The 22,234-nt window shown below is 34.3% G+C and overlaps 1 protein-coding gene across 1 annotated transcript in view; it reads left to right on the forward strand.

Moving 5' to 3' along the window:
* The window catches only part of Prp8 (pre-mRNA processing factor 8), a 56,299-nt gene that overhangs the window by 24,019 nt on the left and 10,046 nt on the right, over positions 1–22,234 (forward strand). The window contains exons 14-20 of the mRNA XM_072540948.1: positions 2,779–2,955; positions 5,616–6,179; positions 11,190–11,359; positions 13,082–13,358; positions 14,334–14,494; positions 17,336–17,527; positions 19,899–20,265. Coding sequence (XP_072397049.1) covers positions 2,779–2,955; positions 5,616–6,179; positions 11,190–11,359; positions 13,082–13,358; positions 14,334–14,494; positions 17,336–17,527; positions 19,899–20,265 — 1,908 coding nt within the window. The remainder of the gene's footprint in view (positions 1–2,778; positions 2,956–5,615; positions 6,180–11,189; positions 11,360–13,081; positions 13,359–14,333; positions 14,495–17,335; positions 17,528–19,898; positions 20,266–22,234) is intronic.

A 22,234-nucleotide genomic window follows, 5' to 3' on the forward strand; every position in this document is an offset into this window, starting at 1 on the left:
GGAGACAAGTAGTATCCTTCCTCTCGATTGATATTATGTGGATTTTTTCGGATCTCTAGAGATTCGCGGATTTTCCTAGAATAAAAGAAGGGGCTCTTAGAAATAATATGGGTTTTTTCGAACAATATGGAATGACCGGTTTCTTGGCAGTGTTCTGCAACTGCAGAATGGGAGAAAAGACCTGATCGAATGCATCTTTGATGCTCTTGAATCCGAGTTTTGACGGAGCGACCAGTTTCGCCAATATACTGGCCGATTGGGTCACTCTGTTTATAGAAAAAAGACTCACACGAATCGTTACCTACATGCTTCATCACACCACCATCCTGCCCAAAAGAATTCTGTGATCAACTCTCTCATCCATCGGGCCATTTCGATTTCTGAACCTGACAACCTTAGAGAAGAACTTGGCCATCTGCAAAAAACCCTTGTCGCCAACGGTTACTCCAAGTCCACAATTCAAAATATTACACACCGACATCTACATCCCCCTTTACACCCTAGGACGACAAATTCAGAATCTTCGGGTAATACTCCTGTGGCTTTTCTTCCGTATATTCGAAGTGTCACTGATAGGATTGGCAAAATTCTTCACAAAGAAGGTATCAGGACTACTTTTCGACCACCCAAGAAAATCTCACAATATCTACCCTCTCCTAAGGACCCATTACCGCCCCTATCTTCCTGTGGTGTCTATTCTATTCCTTGTTCATGTGGACAAGTGTATATTGGCGAAACTGGTCGCTCCGTCAAAACTCGGATTCAAGAGCATCAAAGATGCATTCGATCAGGTCTTTTCTCCCATTCTGCAGTTGCAGAACACTGCCAAGAAACCGGTCATTCCATATTGTTCGAAAAAACCCATATTATTTCTAAGAGCCCCTTCTTTTATTCTAGGAAAATCCGCGAATCTCTAGAGATCCGAAAAAATCCACATAATATCAATCGAGAGGAAGGATACTACTTGTCTCCCATCTGGAATCTCAGTCTAGAGCCGCCGTCCGGTCCCGCTACCACGATGCAGCCACATGATTGGCCAGCGCGCGCTTCTTGACGTTCGCGCCACGGAGTGTGCCGATACGTCCCGACACGACAGGTCACCGCGCTCCGCATTCGCCTCTGGTTGCGTTGAGTAACTGAGTTACCGTTGCTAACTACCCATCTTCCTGTCTTTTGTTTCTTTTTCTTTTTTGTTCTCCTGAAGAAGCTACATACAATTGTAGCGAAACGTCGAGATGAACCCACTTTTGGGTCACTCACAAATGACACGGTCCAAACCCGGAAGACGAATAAACTATAATTCTGACTCTGACCGTGGAAGCCTACGATTTCATATGGTGAATGATGTTGTGCACGCGTTCGTAGGAAATGTTTAGGACCTCTATTAACTCGCGGACCTTAATTCGACGATCTGCCGTAATCATGTTATGGACTTTGTTGATCATTTCCGGCGTGGTGACTTCATTTGGCCTTCCGGGACGCTCATCATCAAAAACACTCGTACGACCACGAACAAATTCAGCTTTCCAAAATTTTACTGTTGCTAACGAAGGTGCAACCTCACCATAAACTTCGTCCAGGTCGGCTTTGATTTGCACATTCGTTTTACCCTTTTTGTGAAGGAACTTAATCACCAAACGATACTCGACTTTTTCCATTTCTCCGAAAACACAAAATTTGCTTGCTTTTGACGGCTGTAAAAGCCAAACTAATTGTTTTTAAAACTTAAAATTTTGACAGACGTCATATCATGAATGGCAAATGTCAACACCGAAACCAATTCGGTATCAAGTAGCGCCATCTATCAAAGGCTAGTTTAAGATCAATCTATCTTCGTAGATTATAATTATTTAATGCACGTCACTACATAGGTTTAGAAATGAAGACACGAGTGTATATGCTCAACAGGTCTTAGAGGACCATGGCTTTAACAGTTTCCCTCCCTTTTCCAATCTTTCAGTTTTAGCGATTTCAAGCCTTCTTGTGCTTTATCCATTTTCTCTGCGAACTTTCAATTTTTGTTTTTCAGATTTTCAAATGATGTTTTAAGAATTCTTCTTTCTGTCTTCCTAGCTAAAAGTCCAAGCCACCTCAATCTTTGAACTTCTCAATCGTTCTATTTTTGGTTGTATATATAATCGCATTATTTTATTGTTTGATCTTTTTCGTCTTATAGACGAGATCCGGTTTGAATTGGACATTTTCCTCTATTTTTTACTGAAATCACTTCAAGGTGTACCTTGTGTCAATAATCACGATATGTCTTGTGTCAGTCGTAAACCTTGTGCTTAATTTTTTATTACAAAATCTGAAAAAAAAAAAAATAAAAAAATCTTTTCTTGTAAAAAGTGGCGCGCATAGCAAAAAGCGAATCGGCGACTTCAAAATCACAATGCGGTTCAAAAATTGCATTTCTAGGCTTCCTATCATCCGATTTTGATCTTTTTTTTTTAAATCGATGTCTCGGACAAACAAGGATTTCAAATATATTATTTTCAAACACCTATTTTAATTGCAAAAGGGGAAATTTACGATAAACAATTTTATGTCATTCAATAATCGCATTTTCTTTCTATGCAGTTTTTGTTTCTGCACTTGCAAATTACAGAATAGAGTAAATTTTTACTTTTAGTAAACACTCGCTTTATTCGTTTACATTACAAGTTTATTCGGTTTGCTAGTAATTAATATTGAATTTTGTTAAATAAAATCAGTTTATTGTTTTAAAACGTTACCTTTATGTATTAATTCTAGTCAACAAATATTTCTTGTTTTTAGTGCCGTACACAACACGAAGAATTCACTCATAGGGACGGAGTATGGAATCTTCAACATGAAGGAAGTAAAGAAAGAACGGCCCAATGTTTCTTGAGAGTAGACGATGAATCCATGAGTCGATTCCATAATAGAGTTCGGCAGATTCTTATGGCTTCAGGTTCAACTACATTTACTAAGGTACAAAGTTTATATATAGTTTATTCATAGAATTAATAACTATGGAAATGTGATTATTTAAAGGAACTGCTTGTATAGCTAGATTGATTTAGTGAATAATGAATTTTTCAATTTATTTGTATTAAAATAAATAGTATTGGCCAAGTTAATGTGACTACAGGATAGTTTTCACAATTTTATTTTTTTAGCAGTTGGCAGCATGTTTGTGTCAAAGTAGTGATATATTTTGACAGTCCGCGAGTGTTTTGTTGTTTTTTAAAATTAAATGGATTTTGTTGAAGTAAATTGAACTTGGTGAAGTAAAGTTATTTGCTTCGTATTTCGGAAGACAGACACTCCTCCGAAAACGAGAACTAAACTTATTATTTTGAGTGAACACACATGGATAACTCAAAGAGATATTGTCATCGTATGTGGTGTGAGTTTAAACGAAATTTTGATATAGAGACATTATGCGATTGAAGTGAAAAGATAAAGAAGAGAAAGACAATAGTAAGAGATAAAGCTTTTTAATAAGAGAAAGTAAATTAAATAGAAAAAAAGATGACAAGGAATCAAGAGATTCATATGTTGTTCGTCGACCTACGGAAAGCCTACGACAGCGTTCCACTGAAGAAGCTGTGGCAATCAATGGAAAGCACGAATATTAATATAGAATTAATAAAAGCCGTCAAAGTGCTATACAACCAACCAATAACAAAGATAAAAGCAGGGAAACAAATAACAACAGGATTTATAACATCAAAAAGATTAAAGCAAGGATGTTGCTTGTCTCCCACTTTATTTAAAATATACCTCGAAAGTGCTTTAAAAAGATGGAAACAAAAATGCAGGACAATGGGGATACCGCTCACCAATACTATGGTATATACGCTTAACTTTGCAGACGATCAAGTAATAATGGCTAAAGATTATGACGATTTAAACTAAATGGCACGAAAATTAATTGAAGAGTATGATATATGGGGTCTAGAAGTAAATAACAAGAAAACCGAATACCTGTGCATTGGAGCAGAACAAAAAGATCTCATATTAGACTATAACACTACGATAAAGCACTGCTGTGACTACAAATACCTAGGTATCACTATTTCACAAGATGGAACATTAGACAAAGCCATAAGAGAGAGAAATACGTCAGCGAGAAAAGCCATCACAATGTTAAACACCATTTTATGGGACCAATCCATCAGCAAAGAAAATAAAAAGAGGATATATGAGACTATAGTAAAAAGTATCACTTTATACAGCTGTGAGGTATGGCCACTGAAAGAAAGAACACTGTCAACGCTGAAAGCGACGGAAATGGATTTTTGGAGAAGAGCCGCAGGAAGATCTATAAGAAAAAGGATTACCAACGAACGCATTAGAGAAATAATGGGAATCAAACGAACAATCACAGATGACCTAACAACAAAACAACTTATCTGGTTCGGACACATACAAAGAATGGACGAACAACGAATGCCAAAAGAAATGCTAAAGTGGCAACCAGAAGGAAAGAGAAAACGAGGTAGACCGAGAAAAAGTTGGAGCGAAGGAATAAATAAAGAACTGAGAGAGAGGGCCATAGAAGAAGATCTATGGAACAACCGGTCTAAGTGGCGATTGGAAGTCGGAAAGCGCCGGAGAACGTTATAAACCGGCAAGTAGTAGTAGTAGTAAATTAAACCCTAGGAAAACAAGCCAAGAACTTCAGACAGTGATAGCATAGTAGTAGATAGAATCTGGAAACAACAAATCAACAATCAATTAACAGAAAGCTGTTGATCATGTCGTGATGAAGAAACGATACGATTAGACAAAAAACTTTCAGCTGGACTGTTGAAGATTACAGAAAAGTGTTGTTCTTACTTTGAAAAAAAAGGTCATTAAGTTGATTCCGTCCATGATATTATAGAAAGAAAGTTTAAGAGAAGAGAAATTTATATTTCAAGTCAGTACCCAATTTCGATAAAATAATCTAGAAAAATCCATTTCCTTTTGAAATTTGCATTCTCACACATGATTTTTTTGAAGTTTGATGTCAAAAATAATTGTCGATACAAATTTATCCATCTAGGTAGCTAGAAAAAGAACAATTATAGAGTATATTTCAACCGGAGTGGCGGAAATTTCTAGGAACGGTAAAGCCTCACCAAACAATGCAATGGCGTTCCAAAAAATACTTGTGATTTAAAAAAAATTGTTTATTTAGCGTTCTGACACTTCACGTTATTAGCAAAGTCTTCGTCTTTATATCCGTTCATTCCGAAGCGGATGTCATGTCATACAGATCAAATATCATAACTCACTACTTCTGTAGAAATAAACAAATTAGTAAAATGTTGATTTTCAATATGTTACCCATCATAACAACCGCCACCCGTCGATATTTGGACTGCAAAGAGAGATATTTGAGAAAAATTTACAAATAATTCAACACAACATCGTATAATAATAAAATTATAATTTATATAAAGTCGTTGTAACTCTTGAAATTTATTTTATTTTGTCTGTATAGTTTTGTTTTTGGCGGATAGATTTTGTATTAACCCGTCGATATTTGGACTGCAAAGGGAAACGTTTGGTTTTTAATAATACTTTTCTTAACTGTAAAACCTGCATTTGTATTTTACAAGTTATTTTATTTTTTAATATTCTTATTTTTATAATTTCAGATTGTAAATAAATGGAACACAGCTCTAATAGGATTGATGACATATTTCCGAGAAGCTGTAGTAAACACCCAGGAACTACTAGATTTACTTGTCAAGTGTGAAAATAAAATACAAACTCGTATTAAAATCGGCCTTAATTCAAAAATGCCTAGTAGATTCCCGCCGGTCGTTTTTTACACTCCCAAAGAATTGGGAGGGTTGGGTATGTTATCTATGGGTCACGTTTTAATTCCCCAGTCAGATTTGCGATGGTCCAAACAGACCGATGTAGGAATTACCCACTTCAGATCTGGTATAAGTCACGATGAAGATCAGTTGATTCCTAATTTGTACAGATATATTCAACCGTGGGAATCTGAATTTATAGATTCGCAGAGAGTGTGGGCTGAATATGCTTTGAAAAGGCAAGAAGCAAACGCTCAAAATAGAAGGCTGACTTTGGAAGACTTGGAAGATTCTTGGGATAGAGGTATACCCAGGATTAATACACTTTTCCAGAAAGATAGGCATACTTTGGCGTACGATAAGGGCTGGAGAATTAGGACAGAATTCAAACAGTACCAAGTAAGTAAAACAAAATTTTAATTTGACGAATTTATTTGTTTCTCGTTTGATAATAACATAATATCTAATTTTGAATTTAACTGCTAGTTTTAAGAGGAGTGTATATTAACTACATATACATACCAACACTTATGTTACTACAGAACGAAGTATGCGTATGCCAAACACCAATGACCAACAACTATTAACGTGAAGTTTTGTACTTCAAATGCAGTATCTGTCGTATTTATAAACAAACCCGTATATTTGTAGTTTTCGTTCGAGTCGTTTTTTGTTTCACAGGAAAAATGTTAAATTTAACAATGGAACACCGAATTATTGTAAAATTTCACACAAAAAATGTCTGCCAAAATGGTGTCCGAAATTTGCAATATCTAAACTTATTGAAGATGATAAAATGTGAGAAATCGTGATTATTTACTTATGATTCACAAATAAACAACAAATCCATTTATTAAAAAAGTCTTTTTTTGACTCCCAATATTGAAATCAATAATGATTGCTTTTTTACAAGCACAGCATATGTGCTTTATTCGCTGTATTGTTTCATAAGGTGAAATCTACGTTATCAGCAACAAAATTTGACCCAAAATAAAGGGGCATGTGTCATAAATACGAGAACTTCCATCACTATTTATTACAATCGAAGATTCGTATGGAGCTTTTCAGGGAAATAAGAGAGATGTATCTTAAATATGATAAGTGTACGTGTATGAAATCAAAATACAATATTCTACAGCGTTAGTCTCTAGTTAGTCTCAATTATTTAATGGTAAGTTATTTAATCTCATTAAAAAGGAAGGCATGCCTCCTACGCAATTCTTCGTCCTTCATAAGGACGTGACTTAATGTCAATTGGTCTCAAGGAGGCGTGTTCATGAGTCTTTTGTTTGTTGGTGGATCACGGATACAACCATTAAACAGCTGCAGTCATGCTTGTAATATTTTGCCTACAAATTACTTTAGAATAATTTTCTCAACATTTTGTACTAGTACTGCTACTGCTTTTCGTCGGGAATAAGATGTAGGTTACAAGTATTTAGATATTGGTAGGACTCAGGACGGAATCATGATTTGTCGCCAAAGTGAATATGAGCAGTATTACGTCGCTTTCCCCAGAATAGATCTGCATTTAGTCCGCCATAAAAACAATCACCATTATATCTTTAACTGTATACCTCCTCTTCAGTTTATATGCGATTGGATACCCTAAATATATTTCTTTATACGTTTTCATTTTGAATATCCTTCAGATATGTCTTGCATCTTCCACGTTTTTTGTGTTTTTCTGCTATTTCTTTCAAGAACTTAAGACGAAAGGGTTATTTAAGACTGATGATTATTATATCAATGTTGATCATGTTAACCTATGCTTTCCCATTTTGACATCGATTTGTGCGCCACCCTTTAATGTATTTCTGTCTATTTTATTATTTTTTCTCAACTCATCTATGTAAGAATGATGTATTATGCGTTCCTTGTTCTTCTTTCTTTTTTACATTCATTGCAGTACAACATAGGAGGGTCTTACAAAATTTCTCTTTTAATCCATTGTAATTTTTCTTCCACATAATTAACTTTTTCGTGTAGTTCTATTTGCTATACCGGTACTAAGGTGTTTCTATTTCTACATTCATCTGGCATTTGTCCCACTTTCATAATACCTTTATATTATTAAACAAGTATGTCAACTTGTCAATTCCTGTTTATCCTAACGCAGAGATTCGATCTGGCCCAACCGCTTTATCTTTCTTTATATTTTTTGCTGGTGCTTGAGCAATTTCTTAGTTTGCTATATTGGTCAACGTTGGTGTGACTCTACAGGCTGGTTTTATTAGTTTTTGTCAAACCTCTCAAGTATTTGTTCCAATCCATTTTTGCATTCCAAAAAATACTAGGTATATTTTCAATGTACATTCGGAAATCTTTTACTTGACTTAAGTGAGCATGAGTTTATTACTTTTTCTTATTAAGAGCGTAGGCGCTAAATTTCGGGCCAATGCTTTTTAAATGCATTCATTTTTTTTTAATCCTGAGAGAACTAATAAATATTTTTGAAAAATTTAAACACAGAATGAAAGATTACATTATTACCGAGAGCCGAAAGTCCCTTAGAATAAACAAAAAGTTTCTTTTGAATGAGATATTTGAAATTAAAAATCACACTTAATTTTCTCTTCTTTTTTACCCATGTAACTTACTAAAATAAACATTATAGAAGTTTTCAGGGACTTTCTGCCCTCGGTAATAATGTAATCTTTCATTCGGCGTTTAAGTTTTTCAAAAATACTTATTAGTTTTCTCAGGATTTGAAAAAAAACGAATGCATTTAAAAAGCATTGACCCGAAATTTTGCGCCTACGCTCTTAACATATTAGTTAATTAGTATGGTCATATTAGTTAAACCAATTTCACTAGAGTTAGAATAATTAGTAATTTCTTCAAGAAAATGTTCGAACTTTTCTTCATTAATCCTTATTTTGTCCATCAATGGTTTTCCTTTTCTAGGGATTCTCATTTGGCACTTGTTGAAGAACTTTTTTATATCCACGAAACATAAGTATAGTTTATTAAGTTATTGATGCTTCTGAATTGTTGTTGTTCTTCTGACATCACATGTATTTTTGTCAACTTATTGCTATTACTTTCGTTAGGAATTTCAGAGTAGTATTAACTTGATTATTGTGTTATTATTCGGGCTATTTTTTGGTCTTTCTAAAAGAGAGAGCTCATAATGCTGGTTCTCCATTCATGTGGTATACTTGACAATTTTAAGATCGTATTACACATGAGTGTTAACTGCTATATTTGCTGTGCTCAACCACTTTTTAAAATACATAATTTTGTTTTGGTTTTATCCGTTAAACTAATTAAAGAACTCACTTTGTTTTGTTATAATTAATTCTAAACGTCAAATATAAAACATTTTGAATTATAATTGTGGTATATTCCCATAGAATATAATACATACTTACATAGCAGTTAATATACAGATGCCACAAGAAAATAGTTTTACAACTATGTTAAAATATCAGTAATGAGTTTTGCATCAATTGATGCAACCCCTAGACTTCTCCTAATATACTCGTCCTTAATTTTATCCCCTTTTGTCACTCCACTCACCCATCTAAGCATTCTCATTTTCGCTACATACATTCGTTGGTCCTCTTCCTTTATAATAGCATAACATTCAGTTCCATCAATTATAGCTGGTCTTATGGCAGTTTTGTAGAATTTTGTTGGACATTGAAATTAGAAACACAGTACTCAAAACTACAGATCCTAGGTACTTAAAAATATTACTTTTCACAATAACTTCGTCCTCCAAAGTTATCATTATATTTGTATTGGTAATCTCGTCGTCAAATGAACATTTCAAATACTCTGTTTATATCCTACTAAGTTTTAAACGTGTTTCCTTAAGAGCCTGTCTCCACTGTTACAGTATTTGCTCTAAATCCGTTTTACTATTTCCTACCAACACCACATTATCAGCATATATTAAGCATCAGAGAATATTACCTTGTAGTTTCTCTGTTATCTGATCCGTCACTAATCAGAATAAATAAGGACTAAGCACCGAGTCCTGGTGTAATCCTACTTTCACATGAAATTTATCAATCTCTCCAACACCTGTCCGAACACTAATTGTTACTCCCTTATAGATGTCACTCACAATCATAATCATCGGGAACTGTTTTCTTCTCTCGAGAAACTCTGGCATATGCTTTATTAAGATGTATACCATATGAGCGTTTGTTTCTTTATTCCTGTATTTTTCCACCAGCCGCCTGTAACAATAATTATTACAGTCCAAAAACGAATTATTTAAATACAGAAAATAAACAAAAATAATTTTCATAGATAATAAAAAATTGGTGACAGGTATTAGTTATCACAGAATATTTATACAATAATTTATATCATTAACAATGCAACAAAATATTTTGGTGATTCTTCATGAATCGATTATTTCATGCGTCCCACTTTTTGTTGTGAATTATTCGCTCCGTGCGTGACTGACGCGACATCTACCGCCTTCATCTGACAGTTTTGGACCTCCCAATTTGAGGTTAAACATATGTTAAATAGATAGGAAATTGGCAAGTATTAATAATTAGTTTTTTAATTATATTTTTTCAGTTTATGTACAAAATAAATTTAGTATTAAAAACTGGTTTCTAAAAATTCATTAACTTTATCTTTTCAACCCCAAACGGAAAAGAAAGGTAAAATCTAGTACTGGCAAATCAAGTTTTTGCATGTATAAGAGTTTGTAATTAAAAAAAAATAATAGTAAAAATTATGATATAAAAGCTAAAGTCATCTGGCAGGCTGCAGTTAGCTCGAAGCCTTATGAAATATCATTTAAGGTAAATTATTTAAATTTTTCCTATTTCAATTGCATAAAAATGAAATTATGTGATATTTACTTTTTCATATTAATAGCACGAATCCATTTTTTTCTTTTCTCTAATTTATATGTAATCTTTGGAAACCTATAATAAAAGCTACACTCACTATTTTTGCTATTATTAGCACAATTAAATACGCAACATGTATTTGCACCCATTTTTGATAAAATTTATGCGTAAAAAGATCCAAAACAAAAAAATTTCTATATACTATATTATTTATCTATGGATCCATACGGTCCAAATTTGTCATATTTCGCCGCTACGCACGCTGGCATCATTTCAAGGAACCCCTACCATGGTCACGCACGGAGCGAATACAGATATGTCCATAGCAATTTAAATTTATTATCTAAAATTTTTTATAACAAACTTAGGGGATGATAAGTCTTTGTAGATGTATGAGAAATTATTGTACACTTTTTAGTACGTTTTAAAAATGTGTATTAATACTTATTAGGTCCTGTGGAAGTACTATTTTCCGTATTTTGTAACTACATGCCGTATAATAAGTTCAGTAAAAAAAGGTGCTTCAAACAGTTTTAAACTATATATTACATGACAACTAGCCGTTAATTCAGCTTTACTTATTTAGGTACTAAAACAAAATCCGTTCTGGTGGACGCATCAAAGACACGACGGTAAATTATGGAACCTTAACAACTACCGAACTGACATGATCCAAGCTCTGGGAGGTGTAGAAGGTATTCTCGAACACACATTATTCAAAGGAACTTATTTCCCAACATGGGAAGGTCTCTTCTGGTAAGTTGAAAATTTTTATATTATATTTTATTCAATCAAAAATTGTGACATGGATGAAATTGCTAATAATAATTCGTAGATGAGGTGGTTCATGAAGAAGAAGAATAATTGGAGTATTATTACCTCAATGATGTTACGAATTGTTTTTCGAAACTTGTTATCTAATGAAAAATATCATATTTTTAAGAGGATTCTCATTTTAGTGTCGATTTTTCATAGTTATAGTATTTCTCGTAGTTATCTACGATTGCAACGTAATTACAAAAAATACTGGTGCAAGTTTAAGAGTGTTCTAAATAATATCCATAATATCCAGAAATTAATTGTTGTAATCCCATAAATTTTCAGAATAGAAGTTAAGGTTCCATTGTACAATATATTCTACAAATGGCGAATTAAGAATTTACCTGTTAAAGGAAGGCCGGGGGAGTATTATGTACAGTTTTAATAACGCCCGACTTCTATTTACCGGCGAATTGATTATGGTTTTAGCGGGATTACTATTGATATATTAAATACTCATTACATTACTGGGGGACATGAATGGAGCCTCCACGCAGATTGTGTTCACTAGAGAAAACAATCAGACATCCCCTGGAAACGAGTAATGTCGGTTAATCATTTCAACATCGGTGTAAACACAGATAACAAACAAAACAATTTCTTTGATGATACAGCGGTGGCAGCTCGGGGAAGAACCTTCAATGAAGTCAAAGAAAAACTGAGAGATACTCTAAAAGACAGCACTATATGAAAATCATCTGAAACCCAATCTCACAAAAACACAGATGTCTATTTTTCAAATGGCCGCCTTGGAATTTGGAGCATCAGTGTAGACAAACTTTTCTCACGCTGAAGACGTCGATGTGCTTCTCAATGAAACAGTCCGTATAATATCGGGTTGCCTCAAACCGACACCCATCGAAGAGATAGATATACCCCATAGTTGGAAGCGCTCCACCATCCAGTAGAAGACAGATCATGTCAGAGGTGGAACGAAAGAAGCAAGATACGGATGGAAGACAGTCCTTGCATGACCACCAAACTCAGCCAAGCCAACTAAAGTATCGGAATAGCTTTCTGAAAAATCAAAATCCGTTCCCGAGGCACGTGAAAAGCGCCGAATAAACGTATGGCAGGCGTCAGCTACTACAACACTTTCTGCTCCTTTAGGCGGAAATGCTTCTGGGCATAAATTACCTTACCCGACATGGAGAGCACTAAACAGACTAGGAACTAACGTCTTACGTTGTGCTAGTAATCTGAGAAGATGGAGATGTCAGGAGGATCTGCGACTATAATGTTGTGTAGAGTAGTCACCACCGATCAACATGTACAAAAATGAGGGAGACCTTACACAGATGAAGACCTTAGCAAATGACAAGGCCATCTATGTGGCCAACCATTGCAAATATAGGATTTAAGTTGTTCGTGTTCCGGACACAGAAAGTAAGTGAGTATTCCATTACTCATATGTATAATACGGAGTTTCTAGAAATAGAAATAGTTTCTAGAATATAGTAGAATTCAAAACCGAATGGAGAAATTGAAACGGTAAAACGGAAAAACAAACAAAGAAATCGATTTCTCCATATTGGAAATAATCTTCCTAAAAATTAGATTACAGACGTGATAAAGATTCTTGCATTAAGTAATGGATATAATAATATTAAATGTAAAGATGTATGCAGAACGCTTGTATTAATTTTCTTTTACTTTCAGGGAAAAAGCTTCTGGTTTTGAGGAGTCAATGAAATATAAGAAACTAACCAATGCCCAAAGATCTGGTTTGAACCAGATTCCAAATCGTCGTTTTACGTTATGGTGGTCACCTACAATAAACAGAGCTAACGTATATGTTGGTTTCCAAGTACAGTTGGACTTAACTGGTATTTTCATGCATGGTAAAATACCTACCTTGAAAATTTCGCTAATTCAGATTTTCAGAGCTCACTTGTGGCAAAAAGTCCATGAATCGATAGTTATGGACTTGTGTCAGGTAATACAATAATTTTGTTATTTTTTATTAGAGATTGTTTAACTAGTAATTCTCATTTGCATATAATAATTGATATAATTTCTTATAATCACTACTTTTGAGAAGATACGATTAGTTTATTGTACATTTACAACAAAGCTGAAAAGAATAGCATAGAGTTTAAAAAAGTGTATATATGAATCGATTTAGAACATTCTACGACTTTTTTAGATGCCTAGTCAATACTTAAAAAATATAAATATTAATAATTTTTAATCACATGGAAGTACTTACAAAGCAAAATCATTACCTGCGCTCAATGCAAAAAATACTTTATGAGTAGGCACCAGAGCAGTAAAGTAGACATTTAAAAATGCATATTCGACCCAATTATAAGAGTAAAATTGCATTAGTACAAGATTAATTTTGTTATACTAAGTTCGTACACTCAATAAACCAAAGGAAATTCGAAAATATCGTAAAGGAAATATCAAAATACGATTTCCAGGATCTAGTTGGTTTTTGATCTTAAAAACTCTAAGGGGCCGTCACCATATAGCTGTTGAGCTGGCTTAAATTCTACGATAAATAATGTTAGTGCTCAAACAGTTAGAGGACCCTCGTAAGAATATGGGTTAAAATCAAGAGGACCTGTCATGTACCTGTGCTACTTCTACGATCAGAGCAACAGCGACTCTTTGCTTACTAATTCATAACATGTAGAATATAAATGATTAGAGACGCGTTCTGTTCTGCTATGAATCAAAATTTAGCTCATGTTAACTTAGGAGACGCCACAGCAGACTATACCTAAATCGAGCATGTATGAATCAAATTGTAGAGACGGGTTAAAGCTCGCCCTATTCATTCAGATATCGTGCACAACATATGTTATGCAATAAAAATGGTAGAATCTTGATCAGAACTTCTATTGTGGGTATTTTATTGCCATGTTTCTTTGTTGATCTACTATACTAATATTTTATATTTTCTTAGGTATTTGATCAAGAATTGGACGCATTAGAAATTGAAACTGTCCAAAAAGAAACGATCCATCCTAGAAAATCATACAAGATGAACTCATCTTGTGCGGATATTTTACTGTTTTCGGCATATAAATGGAATGTTTCCCGACCATCACTATTAGCAGACACAAAGTAAGTAAACGATGATCATATATCTGAACATACATATAACTATTAAGAATTAGTCTTTTTTTGTATTTTGTTAAGACTCTATTGCTTTATTATCTATTCACACACTAATGACCATAATCATTCCTTTTGCTTTATCCCTATGCGGGGTCGGCTTCTCTAATTAGATTTTTTCATACATTTATATCTTGGATCACATCAATATCAATCCCCTTTACCGACATGTCCTGCCGCAACGTCTACCCCAGGTTGTCTTTGGCCTTCTTTTTCTACTCCTTCCAGGAACCTGCAGATCAGCTATTTTTCTTATTGTATGATTAGTCTTAACGTTAAACATGAACAAACCATCTTAACCTATGCTCTCTCATTTTGGCGTCAATTGGTGCCACCCCTAGACTTCTCCTAATATACTCATTCTAAATTTTATCCTTTTTTGTCACTCCACTTATTCATCGAAACATTCTCATGTTTGCACCATGTATTCATTGTTCCTCTTTTTTTTAACTGACCAGCATTCAGTTCCGTACATCATAGCTGACCTTATGACTGTTTTATAGAATTTTCCCTTTGGATTCATTGGAATTTTTCTGTCACACAACACACCACTTGCTTCCTTCCACTTCATCCATCTAACCCTAATGTTAATGCATGCAACTATTTCCCTATTACTCCGCGATACCGATTCTAGGTATTCACAATTATAACTTTTCACAATTGTTTCACCTTCGATCAGATATCATTTTGTTGGTAGTAACTCCATTTTTAAATGAACATTCCAAATACTCTGTATGTGTCGTCTAAGTTTTAAACCTTTTTCTTCAAAAGCTTTTCTCTGCTATTCTAGTTTTTGTTCTAAATCGATTTCACTATTTCTTAATAACACTACATCGTCAGCATACATTAAGTACCAGGGAATGTATTTCACCCTATAGTATCGCTGTTATCTGATCCAACACTACTGAGAATAAATAAGGGATAAGCCCGAGGTCTCGGTGCAATTCTAATTTCACATGAAATTTATCAGTCTCTCCCACACCTGTCCTAACACTAGTTGTTATTCCCTCGTACCTGTCTCTCACAATATTTACATATTCACCGAGGACTCCTTTCTTATTAGGTGACCACCACATAATCTCCCGAGGAACTCAATCATATGCTTTCTCAAGATCAATGAAAACCTTATCAGCGTTTGTCTCTTCATTTCTGTATTTTTCCAACTACCTTATAATGAAAATTGCATCTGTTGTTGTTCTGCCTTGCCTAAACCCAAACTTATTTATCGGATATTTCGCTTTCTTCACGTATTAGTCTATCAATTTCATAGTGTGACTAAGTAGTTTTATGGCCCTGTAGTTTGTACATCTCCCTTGTTCTTGTAAACAGGTACTAATATACTGCTTCCATTTGCATAAGTCTATTAAATAAATCTTTTAGCCACCTAGTTCCTGTCACTCCTAATGCTGTCCACAATTCCCCAGGAAAAACATCTGGTCCAACTGCTTTACCTTTCTTTATTTTTGGAACTGCTCGAACCACTTCGTCGTTTGTTATTTTGCTGACCATTGCTGTTGCTGTCTCCGTTAAATCAACTGGTTTTCTATCTTCTATCAATTTTTCATTCGTGAACTACTATTTTATTATTTTCATCTCGGATACATCTGATCTGGTTAAAATCTTTGGCTTTCTTTGTGCTGTTTGAATATTTTATATATCTTTGTTTCTCCTTCCCTGGTATCAAGTTCACCAGGTCTTTTTATTCTCAAACTTCTTTCCTGGCATATGCAATAATAGCAATATCTCTAATAATACTGGCCATCTTTCTCCAAATTGTATTAGGACTTTCTTTCATGTTCTAACGCATTTTTTCTACTATTTTTGCCCTTTGTCTCACTTTTACCTTAATATCCTTACATTTATGTATATCTTCTTTTCTTGTCATGAAATAATCTGTTTTGGGGGTGGTTTTGTCCACTTTTGTACGTAATAAGTTGAGGTTCTCTCTTTTACTTTACTTGCTTTGGCTGTAACATCTATGATGATTTTTTTGTGCTGATGATTACCACTAAAACCTCGACAATTCCCACTACAACCTCGATAATTCCATTTTAAATAATGTTGTCAATAATAATGCCTTCACGGTGTCAAGGATAAATACCCGATTACAACCTGCGGGAAAAGATGCGAGAAAATCGACTAAGGTGCTATGGGCATGCAGTGCGTAGCGGCGAGACTATGTGGCAAGAGAGCGATGCGACTAAGCCCTGAAGGACCCCGACCACGAGGGCGATCTAAGATGCGCTGACTCGATAGACTTAACACAGACATGAAGACCGTTAATTACATGCCAAATGACGCCCTGAATGAACCAGGTGAAAAGGACTGATCAAAGCAGAGGACCCTGTAATAGTGCAGAACTAACGCTAGGAAGATGATGGATTAAAACAATCAAAAATATCTTTACTGTCTTCTGTCATTCTTGCACGTTTTATGATAAATCGTATCTCAATTTTTTATGAATTTTCCATTTTATTTCAAGCTTTTAAAGGCTGCTTCTCGAAATGCCTATATCTTATTTGTTGTTACATCTTTAGTTTTATCTTGATTTTATATTTAGTATTTTTTAATAAAAGAAATCGGAATGCCTACTATCATCATATTTGATCACACAGTGTTGCAAACCAACGAATATCAAATATAATTTCTAATAGGTCCCTATTTTGCCTCTCTAATAATTTTTGTTTTCTAATACAATATAGTTATCTGTTTTCTACTTAAAATAGTTGATATAAATGGTTAGAAGGTTCCAATCTATCACTTAGTAAAAGAAAATACATTCTATTTTAGGGACACAATGGATAATACAACGACTCAGAAATACTGGATCGATGTTCAACTTAGATGGGGTGATTACGACTCTCACGATGTGGAGCGATATGCCAGAGCGAAATTTTTAGATTATACAACTGATAATATGTCTATATATCCATCTCCGACTGGAGTTCTTATTGCCATTGATTTGGCATATAATCTGCATAGGTAAGTTACTAACATTGATTTAGTTTATATTTCAAATATGTATTTGATTACTTAGGTTCATTTTGTAAAGTAAATACGAGATACGTACATTTTTAGGCTGATATACTTATTTATAAAACGTTTACATTGAAGTGAAAACTTCTATTGTAATTGGTATATATTTAATTAAAACATTAAATAAAAAGATTCAAATGGATTACAATAGTTGATTTTTGTTTGAAACGAACGTTTTCGGACTTATCAGTCCATCCTCCATGAACCTCAAAAGTAAGTAATCCCACTACGTTGCGCTAATAACCGCATCACCTAGCAGTGGGTGTGTTTAAATTGAAAACTACATACTTAAAAATATTAAATTAAACGACATGACATCGATGAATATACAGTATGTCCCTACTTAAAACAGCACTCACAATATCTGATCTGAAATGCTGGGAATAATAGTAGACTGTTTAAATGACAATGACATTTAGGACGTGATGTTAGTTAACTGCATAGTCTAGGTTCTAATAGTCGGAAAAAGTTATCCCCTTTCGAGCTGGGAAGATGTATTTTCCCTTCATGTTAAATCTTATAACATCGACCTAGTGTCATTACAATATTCAAATTAATTATGATTTTCATACAATATAAGGATTTCTATACGGAATATATACCTAGTTTCAACTACTTTAAATGTTTTTCACTGATGATGCTCCGACTGACCGAAAACGTTTGAAGATTTGTAATACACAAAAAGTCCTCACTTTTATGTAAGTTTTTAAAGTATGGTATACAGCCAACCACTGTGATTTTCCCCTTTTACTCCGAAGTAGTCTCTCGCTCTCGCTGTTCTAAGGATCTGGCGGATAAAGGTCTATAAGTTCTAATAATGTAAGTAGCATCGCAATCTGAAGAAGAAAGTTTTTATACACCACTACGTTTCATATAATGGATGTGGTCCTTGGTATTGGTTACGCTCTTGTTGAAGGTATTATGGACTTTAAACGAAATATTAATGTTTTCACAAGAACTGGCTAGAATTTGTTTGACCCCTTTAGATAATTTAGGGTAATGAAATGGTAAAGGAGCATAATTGGGATAGATATTAGAAATTAAAGAAAAAGCTGACTGTAAGAAGTCTAAACTCTCTGTTGTGTTGAAGTTATTGTATGGATCATAGCCATTGTTTACTGAAATTTGTTTGATAATATTCAGTTCTTTGTTGAATTCAGTTGGTGAAAGAGGTATAGAATGTAATCTATGAATAAAACTGCGGAACGTAGATAGTTTCTGTGAAAGGGAATGGTTTGAGGAGTAATGGATAACATGATTTGTTTGTGTAGGTTTACGGTAGATACCAAAGTTAAAGTGATCATTTAGTCTGGTGATAGATAAATCGAGGAAGTTAATGCAGTGAGATGTTTCTAGTTCCATGTACCTGAGTGTCCTGAAATGAAGACTAAGCAGTCATCAACATAAGGGAAATAGTGTAGAATCTCAGGATTTTTTATGATATGATAAATATTCTAAATTGTCCTTAAAAATATCAGCTAGGAACTGTGATAAGCAACTACCCATTGCTCTACCATCAGGTTGTTGATAAAAGTTGTTGTTGAAAACAAAGTAATCTTGAGACAGACAAATTTTAATAATAGTTAGAATTGACGAAATATCGTTGGGGGAACTAGATTTATTTAAAAGGAGTGAGCAGACTAATAGATTCCTGTTTGGGTACGGAAGTGAATAAATTGCTAACAACAAAGGATAGCATAGTAATATTAGGATTGAGATTAATAGGTTGAAATTTTTCAACCAATTGGTGAGAGTTTGAAACTGTAAACTGGGGGTGAATTGATAAAGTGTTTTAGTGGCGTTAAGAATGAATTTAGATAAAATAGTAACTGAAGTGTTGATAAAACTGACAACGGGATGAATAGGAATGTTAACTTTGTCTATCTTTGGTAAATTATACAACCTAGGAATAAGAGGATTGCTCGGGATTTTGTGATATGGTGCTTCTTGTTCAGAAAAGAAATCAGAAAATTATTTTAGATTATTTTTCATTTTGGAAATAGACGACTTAAAAGGATCAACTGGGAGAAGAGTGAAATTATTGGTGTCTAGGAAAGAAGTGACCTTGTCAATATGTTGTTGTTGTGTTAGTGTAGAGTCTTTTTCATTGCCTTATGACCTTATACTACAACCTAAAAAATTCAAGATGTAGTATTCCATTTTGTTTCATATAAATAATTTCACGGATGCCTAGGGTAAACAGGCTGGTAACATTCAGCTGCTTTTTTTATAGAATTTAGTTGATTGAATATAAATTTAAATGTTTAATTGAACAATTAGTATTCCCATATTTACCTACATAACTATAATTTTTTAGCGCTTATGGTAACTGGTTCCCTGGTTGCAAACCGTTGATCCAACAAGCTATGGCAAAAATCATGAAAGCCAACCCTGCTCTCTATGTACTTCGAGAACGCATACGAAAGGCTCTACAATTATATTCCAGTGAACCTACCGAACCATATCTTTCGAGTCAGAATTATGGTGAACTGTTCTCGAATCAAATCATTTGGTTTGTCGACGATACTAATGTATACAGAGTAACAATTCATAAAACGTTCGAAGGAAATTTGACTACGAAACCTATCAATGGAGCTATATTTATTTTTAACCCAAGGACTGGTCAGTTGTTCTTGAAAATTATTCATACTTCAGTATGGGCAGGACAGAAGCGTTTAGGACAGGTAAGAATTTCAATCTTGATACCTATTAAGAAGCTCTTATTGCTTACTAAATCTTCTTCTTTGAGTCCCGTGCCCAAGTTTTAGGCGTGGGTAGCTTCCATGACGATTTGCCAATATCGTTTTCGATCTTGCGCGGCATGTAATAATTCATCTGCTGGTAAGCTAGTCCATTGACGAAGGTTTCGGAGCCATGAGTATTTCTTCCTACCAATTCCTCTTTTTCCGTCGATCTCTCCGTTGAGTATCAACTGCGTTATCCTGTATCTGCTTCCTCTCATTATATGCCCCAGATATTCCAGTTTTCTCTTTTTTTATCATCTTTATTAAGTCGCCTTTACCTTGACCTACTCTGTTCAAGACTTCTCTGTTTGAAATGTGTTGAACCCATGATATTCTGAGCATTCTACGATATAACCACATCTCGAAGGCTTCTAATTTGTTCATCATGTTAACCTTCATAATCCAGGTTTCACATCCATATAGTAATACAGGATACACATAACATTTTAGGAACTTAATTCTCAGCTGTAAGTTCAGCTGAGAATTGCTCAGAATAGATCTAAGTTTCATAAATGCTCCTCTTGCAATTTCTATACGAGTTTTAATTTCTTCATCCGGATTTAGTGTCGTTTATCCAACGTCCTAGGTATTTAAAATGGTTAACTTTTGTTATCGGTTCATTATTGAAATCTAGTTGTTTAGCTCAGATGTCTTGTTTACTAACCACAAGTAACTTTGTCTTTGTTGTATTTATGCTTAGTCCGTTATTAGAGCATTCTCTAGTCACTCGATCTATAAGGAATTGAAGATCTTCGATACTTTCAGCCATGATCGCGGTGTCATCTGCACATCTGATGTTATTAATAATTTCTCACCCGATTCGAACTCCACATTGCCCTTCCAAGACTTCGTTAAAAATTATTTCTGAGTAAACATTAAACAAAGTTGGGGACAACTCACAACCCTGTCTAACACCTCTTTGAATACAAATTTTGTTTTGTTCTTTGCCGTCTACCAGAATAGAAGCTTCTTGATTCCAATATAGATGTTGTAAAAGTCTCAGATCTTTATCATATATTCCAATCATTTCCAGATATTCAAACAGCCTACCATGTTGAACCCTGTCTAACGCCTTCTCAAAATCTATAAAACAGACGTAAATTGGTTTATGTACTTCCCATGATCGTTGAAGTAGTGTTAGCATTGAGAACAAAGCTTCCCTTGTTCCCAATCTTTCTCTGAAACCGAATTGTTTATTTCCCATTGTGTCTTCACATTTCTGCTTGATTCTATTAAGAATTATCCTAAGAAATAGCTTGAGAGAGTGACTCATGAAACTAATTAGTCTAAAGTCTTTACATGATGATGTATTAGGTATTTTTGGAAGTGGGATAAATGTAGATTTCAACCATATTTGTGGCAGTGTTCCAGTTTCACATATGTGGTTATAAATGTTTGTTCGTTCTGAGACATTGTCGTCGTGTAGAAGTTTGAGTCAGTCTGATGGTATTTAGTCAGGGCCTGGAGATTTCCCATTTTTGATTTGTTTGATGGCTTTCTCTACTTCTGCTTTTAAAATACTAGGACCAGTATTCGTATACTTTGTGGTATTAAGTGGTGGCCTCGTATCCAGGAAGAGCTCTTTTATCTAGTTGGTCCATTCTTCCTTTTTTTTTTGTTTAAGTCGAGAATAATTTTACCTTTGGAGTTTCTCATAAAGTGAGGAGTTCTTTTTTTTTCTGAGTGTAGGTAATTTCTTTAAGCTTTTTGTGTATATTAAACTCTTCATGTTTTCTTTGTAGTTTTTCCATCTCACGACATCTCTGTTCCATCCAGGCCTCTTTTGCTCGCTTAACCTCATCTTATTTTTCGATATATTTCTCTATATCGAGTCTCATCTTTATTTTTACAATTTCTTCTTTGCTGAATAACGTCTAGTATGGTATCGGTCATCCAATCATTTTTCTTT

The sequence above is a fragment of the Diabrotica undecimpunctata genome, chromosome 8 (genome assembly GCF_040954645.1).
Source record: "Diabrotica undecimpunctata isolate CICGRU chromosome 8, icDiaUnde3, whole genome shotgun sequence".
Lineage (NCBI taxonomy): Eukaryota > Metazoa > Arthropoda > Insecta > Coleoptera > Chrysomelidae > Diabrotica > Diabrotica undecimpunctata.